Raw genomic sequence first — 11,751 nt, forward strand, 5'->3', positions numbered from 1 at the left:
CCCCCCTCCAGCGGCCCCTCAGTCAAACAAAGGCTTAAGGAAGCCCAGGACCCCCTCAGCAGCCCCCGCCAGGCTGCCTCCTCCCCACCGGCCCGGCCACCCGCCAGGCCCCCTCAGCCCCATCACTGCCAGCGGCCGACACTGAGGAGACGCCCCCTCCCCCCTCACTCGCAACGGCTCCGCGGCTCAGCGCGACGCCCCGCCGGCTCACCACAGCCCCGGACACGGCATGCACCAGGCTCTCGTAGGAGGCGATGGAAGACATCGCGGAGGAAGGCTGCTGCCGCTCCGCCATCACCGGCTGCACTGCAGGATCCGGGCTACCCACCGTCGGCCCCGCTCGCGCCATGGCGCCCGCCCTCCCGTCACGTGGGGCCTGGCCACGCCTCGCGGGACCGGCGCATGCGCGGCTGCTGCGCCTCAACCGGCGGGGCTGAGGGAGGGGGGGGTGGCGGCGCCTCAGGAGCTGTGGGGCCAGGGGGGGCCGGAGTTTATGGGTGTCCGTGAGGGGGAATGGGGTGGTCGCGAAAGCCCTCCCCGAGAAAGGCTGGAGGGGCAACTCAGGAAAGCGTTGCGCGGGGAATTTTAGCACGTAGCAAAGGGGGGGGTGTGGGGGGAGACGTGTTAGTGGAATCCCTGGGGGCTGCAAAGCAGTTGGGTGGGATGAGCAGACCTGGAAGTGGTTTTTATATACCTCATTTTGTACCGCGAGCTTTTTTTTCTCTACGCCAAGTTGGCCTTGCCTCGTGGCAGCTTAGAATAATTGCTGTGGCTTTAGGAAAAATGCAGAATTGGGGAAGATAATGGCAACACTCGTAGTGCCGTCCTGTGAAATGACAGCAATACCTTTTCTCTCCACCACCAGCTTCCCTTTCCCAAGCATTTAAAATAAACACTTAATTATGAAGATGAGGCAGTATTTAACTTCTATTTCTGCTTTTTTTCTAACTCAAGCCCCTTACCTTCTACCTAAAGTCCAGTATCTTTGAAATAACGCTTTTTCAAGCTGACTGTTCCTTAGTTCTTGCTCCCTGTGGACCGATCAAGCTGGTTGCTTTTCCCAACTATGTCATTTTGCTCTTTTTCTTGGCCAAAAGCCCTTTCTTACTCCTCCTCTGCCCAGCGGTCACCGGCTGATACCCACAGAGCATCTCCAGACCTGTTGCTGCCTTTGCTGCCTGGGGATGGAATGAGAAATGCTACAAAGACAGGGCTAGATGCATGTAACCAGCCAAAGGATGGGGTAGCCACGGTTCTCAGCTGTTAAGGCACACAGTGTCACGACTATTACATACACAGTTTGGAAAATACAAAGGATCCTATAGCCTCCTCTTCATTTTTTATGTAGAAGAGGTTCTGCAGGGTCAGAAGGAGCTGAGGAAATGGAGTAAGGTTGGACATACCGCAGTTTGTAAAATCACTTGGGATGGTACCTGTTTCTGTTCCTGTCCTGTTTTGTTTTTTTTTTCCCATTCTCATGTCATTTACTGGTTTCCAGATAGCTTTATTAACTATCCTTCCCCTCTTCTTAGCTTCACCTATACTTAAAAAAATATATAATTAAAGATAAGAATGAAAATTTGCCTTTGTTTTGTATCATGTTACTTTTGGGCTTTTTCCGCCCCCCCCCCTATTGTTACTCCATCTTCTGTTCTCCCTTTCTGAACAGAAAAAAATAACTTCATAACTTGTTCTTTATGTTTGCAGTTCTCAGTTCTTTGACCGCAGCTCTCCAGCTGCCTCTTGCTTGAGCTGGAAGAGATCCTAGCGCTTACACCTGTGGCAGGAATCACCATCCCATCCCATCCGTTATCTAAACAAGGACAGGGCAGTTAGCACATTACACAATTCCCAAAAGTTTCATTACCACACAGCTGAATAAGCCATTTCCTTTAGGGAAGACACCCCTTCATCAGGTGGTCCTGTTACAGACCTCTTGTCTTTATTTACCCTTCTGTGAGGAAAATCCCATGTTCTTCCGCAAGGGAGGGGGCCTGTAAAGAACGCACAGACTGCTCTGCCTAAGGCAAGTGTTTCAGTTTGAGAAAAACATTCTTCCAGAGCATTGCTCCAGCATTAGATGCCGACACCAGCAACCTAAGAGGCCACAACTGTCAATTCCTTCACGCAAGGCCGATACCACTGGTAGCCCAAATAATTTTCTTTTTTTTTTTTGGAAGATCCCCTGTGACAGATACACCCCCCATGACCGAGTGAACAGCACGTTGGTTCAGACATCACTGACAAGTTGGCCTGACTGAAATCAGCCCTGCTCTTGCAAACCTTGAGAACTGTGCTAGGTCGTATCTTAGGAACAAGGGAGTTCAAGTCACATCTTATCAGGTGCTAACAGCACCAGCCTTGCTGGGACTAGGCAAAACTAAAGCTGCTACAACTGCACGTACACCAAAAGGGGGCTTGACAGTCAATCACTTTACGCTATAAATATCTGTAGCCCCCAGGCGCCCCTTGAACTCTCCTTTATGGCAGTGATCTGCCCCTTGAGCGGGGATGTCTCTCAAGGATACCCCTTGAGGTTGAGAGACTCCTCACCCAGCATCTGGTATCTACAATGAGGTAAGCGACATTTTATGTTAGGCCTAAAAGTATATTGTACACTAGCAGCATTTTTTTAATATATCCAGCTATAGCTTAATTATTAGAAGTGTAGTAAGTAGTAGAGTGTTTGACCACCGTCTAAACTATTGTTTAAAACATAATTTAAATAATTGTCAAATTGCTGTTTATCACTGAATTATGGCTTAATGACCATTCAATTACAATTCAATTACAATTTAATTTTCAATTGATTAATTATAATTTGATCATCATTTAATCATTCATAAAATCCCACAATGATGACTTCTTTTAATAATTCACCTGGGACACCCCCCTACATGCAAAAGACCCAAACCTTAATTTAGGTGTACACACTTCATTGGCTATGTCCTGTCACAAAAGCAGCCAGGAACAGCTTTGGTCTTACAAAACCAGGGAACAATGATGCCAAGTGACTTTGCACAATCAGGTACACGTGCTTCTGGAAGAAAAGCCTCCAAGCAGGACACAAACTCACTGCTGTTCGTCATGGTTCTGCCCCTCTTGTGCAGAGGGAAGCTTTTGCTAAGAGCCAAATCATTCTATACTATTACTATTCTATTTAGCAACATTTTGGATACAACACTATACCCTATATATATTGCAAAACAGAATATTAACGGGTAATACAACAATTGCTATATTCCAAAACCAACTTACCTCATTGTTGGAACATACAGATCCAGTGAAGAGAAACAATGGAAATGCTACAGGTAAGTTAAACAAGACATTATCAGCGCGTTCTGCACAAAAAAAAAAACAACAAAGGGAACCTATGTACAAGAAGTTTCATGAAGACATTGCCTTAGGTCTTCACAGAAATGCCACAAATCCAACAGGTCTCCAGGCAAACACATAGCATGTGCAAGCAGAGCTTATTGAAGGTCAGAAGGCTCAAGTTAACTCCTGTTCCTCAAATTTGTCAATTCTTCTAGAAAGCCTAGAAGAAGTGAACCAAGTTAAGCAACTACAACTATTAACACATTCTCTGTACATTAACTGCAACTTAGTAATTTCTTATTTGCATAATTTTAATTCTGTAGATTCCTGTACAAGGAGGTAGGAGATTTTGAGAAACTTTAACCTTGCCAGATTTTCTTTGGCCAGCACACAGCTTTGTTTCTGATTCATGACAAAGAATGAGGACACCTAATGACTCTAGAGGTCAAATTTTCTGCCTCTGCACTGTGTCTTACCTCAGCAAATAAAGGATGAACTTTAAACTTAAACCAATTTTACTCTACTATTCTCCTTGTTCTAACATTATTTAAAAAAAAAAATTAGAAATGCACGTCTCCTTTTTTTGCTTAGAAATTCAATTCATTAGAGAGTGAAAACATGTTAAGACAGATTTAATTACTACTTTCAAAAGGACTTTCTGAATCTATTGCAAAACTTATATTTCAGAAAAGGCTGATAAACTGGATCATACTCCCCACACACCATTGATTAAAGCAACTAGAGATTAACAAATGAGACGGCATGTGCTGACAATTTGAATTAATTAAATGGGATAATATTTGGTCACATAAACCTGGCAAGATCGGTCAGATTTAAGATTATGGAAAGACCTGCCTATTCCAGAAGTAAGCATTGCAATCACAAACGGATTATGACAATCACAACAGATTTTGACTGAGCCTTTGGAATGCTGCTGAGTTTTCCCTATGCGCTTCACCTGGGCTCAGGGACACCAGAGAAGTTGAAATGCTTTTCAGTTTAAATTACCTGCATTTGTCGTTACTAAGCTTAATCTCTTATCGTGCTATTTGTTCAACAGCCTTACTACTTCAGACCAAATGTTCCTTAGCCACCTTTAGTTTTTCTTAGACTAAGTAATTATCAAACACAAGTTCTGGTGCCTTGGTGTTTGATTTGGTTTTGGTTTTGCAGGCACTTCATAAATGTTTAACATCAGTTCTAGTTGCACATTTTTGTGGTCTTCCAGATTTTTTTTTCTGAAAAGGCTATTAACTCATTCCAGTTTTGATTTGTGTTTCGTTTGCTTTGAAACGTTTTCACACAAGAAACTAAAGAAGTATCACAGATTACAAAACGGCTTCTGAAAATCAATTTTTCTCAAGCATTTTTCTTTATTGTGGGGTAATATACAAAAAAGCTAGAACAAATCTTCTTTTAGAACAGTTGTGTTCATTTTTCCCTATAAACTGTTCGTGATAAACCATTTTTTTAGATTTTTTTTTTTTTTTTTTTACATCTGAAATAAGAAAGCTCAGGTGGCAGTTGGTGCTTTCTTTTTCCGTATGAGATCTAGACACGACTGCCTGAGCCTCAAGCGTAAATTTTTTCCAATGAGAAGCAGCAGATCAGCCACTTTGTTCTTAATATAATACCTTGATATTTTTCCATCTAATTCTGATGACTTCTTAATAACTTATACCTTCAGCCCATTTTAGAAGGTAATTGTATTAAATACTGCACTGGTTGTTAGGTGACTGCTGTCACTTTCTGCTATGATACATTTCTTTCTGAAATGCAAAATCCAAAATAACTAATTTTTAAAAACTCTTACCCTCCAAAGTCACAACATTAGTTTTAGGAAACTAAAAGTTTCAGTAATGGAATTTCCTTTTCTATTAACAGATTTAGACCTCACCTCCTTGTTATTTATTTTACAGTTCACAAATAAGTACCTTTTCTTTTGGAATACCTTTGTTCTATACACACTATTCTTACCATCTGACTGCTTTAGCTGTTGTACTTCAGGAAGAAAGTCCAAGATAAACTGCTACCCCCAATCCTCTTATCTTTCACATTTAATTTATTTACACCTAGTAGCAACTTGTATTCCTTGTAGCCACTGAAATGTTTGTACATTAAAAAAATCATGGGTTTAGTAAATGTGCGCAACAACAGAAGTGCCTGTTTTTTACCCACTTACTTTACAAAAAGAGTCATATCACATTCTGGAAATACATTTATTTATTGATAAGATCTCAAGCTTGTCTGAGACCATCCATCTAGAATATACATTTCAAAAGCATATTTGTACACCAAAGACAGGTACAATAATAACACTTCGTTAGCAAAATTACAAGTTAACATCTTGATTTGGTTAGTCATCAAGATTCAAATTTACAAGAAAGTCCTCAGTATTTACATTCAATAGGACCTCCAGTCAGTGGGGGTGAAGGAAGGTTTGTCTTACACAAAGTTCCTCTTTGTGAGGACCACACCAGGAGGATGTGACTTACCTAAGCTCCGATTCACAAGGTGATCAACTATTTGTAGCCCAAAGTCACCTGAATCTTTTTGTTGCTCCATGGCATAGATCCAGCAACCACCACCTGACCTGCTTCATCTCTGTCACATTAAAACTGTTCCTGCTTCCCCTGTATTTGCATTTGCTTGTGTAACTACTGACCTCCCGTGACTTGTCCTGTAGCACTCAATGTAGCAGTGTCTGCATCCAGTTGGAAGTTGCCATTTGTACTCCATTTCAGCTCTTCGGTAATCCAGAATTCCTTTTCTGCAATGCTGCCCTCACTCCATCACGTATGAAGTAAGGTTGAGACCCACCTCTACAAAGCTCTGATCCTGCTCGAGGATGCTAATCTACTTCTGTTCTGATGCTAGCCACTATTAGACTACCCTGCAGCCAAAAAAAGGAAACAACCCTCTAGCCTCTACCTATAGTCAACAACTTGCTTGCCCTACAACCCTGCAAGCACTGCAGCATCCCTCAGCCTAGATGCCCCATGGGATTTCAGTAGGGCTCCAAACGCTTCCCGGCAGGAGTATGCCACCATCCACAGGAAGGTGCATGCCAAAGCTGACCTGGCTCCAGCTCACCCTGGCTACGTCCACAGCTTCCCGTGCCTTTGGGTGAAGGATTCTGCTCAGACAGCAGTTGCTACAAGCTCCCGTAACAATATTGTTTGCTCTTACATCTCACAGAAGAGTGATGTACAAACATATACGAGAGCGCGGCTTGTACGAGATTTGTGCAAAGGTCCTGAAGGTAACAAACACGAAGAACAAAGTGGCATTTAAAGACAGGTATTTTAAACTACATACACTACTGCTGGGCACTTGCAACAAGCCGTTTCTAGAACACGCTTTTACCTTTACAGGACTTTTTAATACTTATTCAGTGACCCCTTCTGCCTCTGGCCCATCACTGCTCTGCCCAGTCTTGTCCCACCTGCCTTCATCCAACTTGGAAACGGTCGGGCTCCTGCCCATCTGATCACTGCCTTCCAACAAAGACAAACCAAGCCACTTTGACAAACGGCTTTTATACATGGCAAATACTGAAGTGAGAGAAATTTTCAAAAAAATTCTGCTAAAGGCACCAAGCCTTGCATTCTCTGCAATAGGGCTCACTGTGAAGTAGTACAGTCTGGAAGCACCATCTGACATGACATTTATTTTCCCTTGGGGCAGCAACTGAACCACAGAGGACAGATAAATCACTCAGACTCAGGCACACAGTAACAAAGCTGTGACCCTCTACTACCAGCCAGCTGCAGGTGTATCACCATGCTCTCTGGCAGACCAGGTCTTCTAATCGCTGGCAGTGGATTGGCCAAATAGTGCAGTACACGACCTGCTTCACAAGGCAGAAATGCATACCTGAAGCTGGGCCAGCACCTCAGATGCCGCACCGCCCTGGCTCAACCATTCATACACACCAGCAGCTTTTAAGAGTCAAATTGTCAGCCAAGTGGGTTACTGACACTGTACCCCTCCTCTTGCTGCAAGAAGAGCAACTAACCTGAAGGAACTGCCAGTAAATGCTGGAGCAAGCACTGAAACTAAGAACTTCCTCAGATACCAGCTTACATCCCACATTTGGAACTTAATATCTTTGCTCATCTCCTGGGCAGTTAGTTTTCTGCACTTGCATTCAAACCAGTTCAGCAGCTTAGACGTCCACATGCCAACCTGGGGAACTAAGATGAGGTCCAGGCATCTTCCCAATTACAGATAACATTAAAAACAAGAAAACCCGCACACCAAGGGAGTAATGGGATGTGCATTCCCAAAGGATCACAAGAATTCAGCTAGATTGCTAAAGTCATTCAGCTCTGAATAAGGGCAGCTGATGCGTAAGCAAGCAGGACGCAGATATGACCATTTCTACTAGCTAGCAGTAATTTCCTACTTTTGACTAGTCATGGATAGACAGACACAAACAGCTAACAGGGAGTAACAGGAAACCATCGGGAATAAATTGAAGATATTTTAAGTCATGCACCAGCTTGAATGAAGAAGTTGAGTTTCAGCCTTTACTGAGGGGTGAGCTACTTCCAGTATCTCCTTCTTAGGAAGAGGAGATGAAGAGTATGACCAAAAGCCAGCCACACTACAACACTCAATCATAACTTGAGATCATCTGGTCGTGAAGACAAGCCCTTAAGCATTTAGTTCAAATTTAAATCACAAGTTATATATACAGTTTAACTGAAACACTTCCACATTCAATTTAAGCAAAATAGGTTTTATCAGAAAGTTACACAAACCCAAAAAGCTTCATTTTTCAAAACCATACTTTATTTTTAAAGGCTAAGAGAAGTATTCAGAACTATATTTCTTCAGCAAAAAAGATTCACATTTTGTTCTGCAGGGTCATTAGCATGATAAAAAGCATTTTGGGATTTATTTTTTGCAACTGTTGTTGAGTTCCTACACCAATCCAGACCTATTAAACAATGGTAACATCAGTTATGGCTTAAGATACAGAATTACAAAAGAGTAACACAAATGTTGAGACAAGTGATGAACAGGCAACTATGGTCATTTTTCCACAGAAAGATAATGTTTTAGCTAAGACAAACAAAAGCAACAACTGTCTTTATTGGTAGACAAATAAACTGAACATCATCAGCACAGACACTGCTTCAAGGATACCCATGCTGTTAATCCACAAGTGTCAGAAGAACATTCTGTCTGCTCCAACTCCTTCACTTTTTGCTCCATATCCCAAGCCTCAAACACACAGAAGTATGAAACCATGACAACAGCTTTTGTTTTGTTTTGGGGGGTTTGAGTTTTTTGTTTGTATTTTAAAGAAAATGATACAAGAAAAGATGGAAGACTACAGTATGCGGTGAAGAAAGAGTCATCACCTCTAAAGAGACAGCAGGACTTTGGCCAAGAAATTTTAATCAGTAAGCATGTAAGGACTTAGACTCAGAACACAGAGCTGCAATTTTGTTGGGTACTCTCCCCTTCACTGATTTCTAACTCTGCATTTACATGTTCTGGATGGCTTGCATTCAGTAGGACAGAGGTAGTGATGGGAACAAGATTCCTTCCCTAAAGTTTCCAAATAGATGAAACCTGGTAAGCATGGCCCCAAGGAAGGGCGAGTGCAACCAGCGGAGGACCTGCCAACTGGGAAAGGACAAGAGCACAAGCACAGACAAGAAGCTGCTCTCCCATACCCAGACTGATAAATAAAATGTTACCTAAAGGTGCTGGACAAAAACTGAGCAAGTAACAAAACCTGTGGCCTCTGCAATATGTACTTCATGCCAGGTTGTGCAAAGGATAGGACTGTACCTTTGCTGCACAGTTGTGGCGATCAAAGTATTACGTTACTTATAGTACTGCCAGAAGTTCCAGTGTGTAACTAGCTAGCATAGCTATACTGATAATTTTAAGAGCTGTAAAAAGTCAGTAACACATTTAAATAAAATGTAAGGACTTGTATTTGCAGACAATTCCCTTATCCAGTTAATTCTTCAGACTTGTCCCACCTTCGCTATTTGTGACTAGGCCAACTTTTCTGTCCTAAGGGGATTAAGACAGACTTAACTGTTGAAGTTCCTTCCTCTTTGCTCACTGAGATTTAAAAAAAAAAAAAAAAAAGTAAATCCAAAATAACACAACAGCAGGTTTTTATCTTCCACTCCTGGAATATCACAATTTCTTACAGGAGCGTTCAATCAAAGGAAACTGTCTGTAATACTTATAATAAAAGGTTGCAACTCTTGGACGAGGAGGGATGGTTGAACTAGGTCATCTGAATATAATTTGGGTGTAATAAACTGATCACTGAATAAAGTCAACACTTGGGGCTAGAGAGCAGTTCTCCTTTGAGCGCCCCGTTTCTCTTCTCAAGAAGATCAGAGGTACAATGGTTTGTTTTATCGCAACACTGGCTAGCCAAATCCAATCCTTCCCATTCAGATAGGATTTTCAAGAACCAGGGATTTTATGGTTTACTGCCAAATTTGTCAGACAATTTACTGATGAGATTCATGACCTTGGGGTTGTTCTGGTACTTGGACATATTTGCTCGGTTCTGGGCAACATCTTGGAACGCAACCATAACTTCTGGATCCTGCAGAATAAAAAGTAAAATAATTAGGGTGTTAGGTCTACAAAAGTTAGTGGTTATGTGGTTCCAACATGAATCTAGTCTTGCTCAGCTTTTCACAAGAGTAGATTAGAGTTTTGGGCAAGAGGTCTCTAAAGAGAACTCAGTGACACAGTGGATATTATTAGCACTGCAGCAGTAAACACCAGAGTAATTACTGAACTTGTTACAGTAATAGCGCAATGTGTGAGCAATGGGATAAGATTTCTTTTTCCCCAAACCAGGAGCCAAACACAGCCACGCCTACTAGATTATTACTATTCAGGCATCTTCAAATGCATTTTGAAGGATACAGGAGCTCTATGTGCATAGCATGCACAACAGGATAACCCTCCTCCAAGCAATAGGTGCTACTCATCCCTTTCACCTGTTCCTTCAAGCAGCAGAAACTTTAATCTGCTGGACTGTGAGCAAATGATGTGACAATGTTTGGCTTTTAAAAATGTGTCTAATTCTCAGTCACTCCCCACTGAACCTTGTTATCTCAGCATCACACTGTTGCAGTTAATACATACATTCACATATACATTAAAGTTAGTGGTCAAAAGAATACCAACTTCATCTTCTCTATTTAGTATGTGAAGCGTTAATACTCCTTTTTCTGCATTTCTTGTATGCCTTTGGCCTCCATTAAACTAGAATTGGTTCCACTCATTTTACATGTGTTATGTTCTAAACAGTGCCCTTCAATAAATCTGTATAGACCAATTTTACATCTCAGTCTGGAAAAGGTCTCCATTGTAAGCAACTTCTGCAAAGGTTCAAGTTTTCTTTAATCCAATAAACTGCTTGCACTTTAGCTATATCCAATACAAATCACCTGCATCAGCTGTAATTTCATTTGCTGTTCCTTCTAGCGCTTTTAAGTAGTTTCACTGAAACATATAGTCTTCCCTAGATTTCTAGCCCACTGCTGATGTATTCTTTGGAAACCATCAAAACCTAACTTATGTCCTCAGAGCTGTCTGTGCTACACTACCACCACCCTGTATCTATTCTACCACCAGACTCAGAGAAAGGCTGTTTAACAAGTCTGACCCAAAATTGCATTTGGTAGGCGTGGACTCCACTGAAATCACCCACATGGTTCAGTCACATTTTATATATGTTGGGAACCAAGAGCCAAGTCTTATCTTTAGTCAGAAGAATTTACAACTGGTTTGTCCCCCTTGCAAAAGGGAATCTGCAAAGTCCATGAAAAACAGGATGCTGACATTCAGAAAACAGATACTAGATATATTTTCTCCGCTTTACAGGATTCCTATGCAAATTAAAAAAGACGACTTTCACAACCTCAAATTTCTTGAATCTCTGATTTCAAAACAGGGCACATGACTTCAAAGATCGTGTCATGTTAAATCTTTGTTCTGGATTCACACACAGAAAATACAAAGCTGAGTAAGCTTAGTCACTGGTTTGTGTCAAAGCACACCTAAATGAATGTTAATTTTCCCATTTTATGCTGTATGTTTTATGGTCCTACAAATTCACAGCATGTAAAATATTCTGTACTTGTGCAACCACCCAGAAGCCCTAAACGTTAGACTACCTTTTTAAATATATTTAACACATCCAAGGTTTCACATCAATGAGCAATGTTATCTGAACAAAGTTTAAGACTGAAGATACCAACATTTCCACACAGAAATATTTAGCACATAATGTGAAATAGGAACCTTTGTGTAAACATCATTAGTGAAACATTCTGTTTTTAACACTGTAGTAGTTAGTTGCAGAAGAATGAAAAAGAATGAAAAATACTTCTAAGGAAAAAGGTATCACTTTTTTTTTTTTTTTTTTTTTTT

At 41.5% G+C, this 11,751-nt stretch overlaps 1 protein-coding gene across 1 annotated transcript in view; it reads right to left on the reverse strand.

Annotated features, from left to right (window-relative positions):
- The window catches only part of SLC25A17 (solute carrier family 25 (mitochondrial carrier; peroxisomal membrane protein, 34kDa), member 17), a 19,165-nt gene extending 18,792 nt beyond the window's left edge, over positions 1-373 (reverse strand). Inside the window, exon 1 of the mRNA XM_014964249.1 lies at positions 212-373. Within this exon, the coding sequence (XP_014819735.1) occupies positions 212-349 (138 nt within the window). The 5' untranslated portion in view covers positions 350-373. The remainder of the gene's footprint in view (positions 1-211) is intronic.
- Between the last annotated feature and the right edge of the window lie 11,378 nt (positions 374-11,751).

Source organism: Calidris pugnax, unplaced genomic scaffold (genome assembly GCF_001431845.1).
Source record: "Calidris pugnax isolate Ruff unplaced genomic scaffold, ASM143184v1 scaffold44, whole genome shotgun sequence".
NCBI lineage: Eukaryota > Metazoa > Chordata > Aves > Charadriiformes > Scolopacidae > Calidris > Calidris pugnax.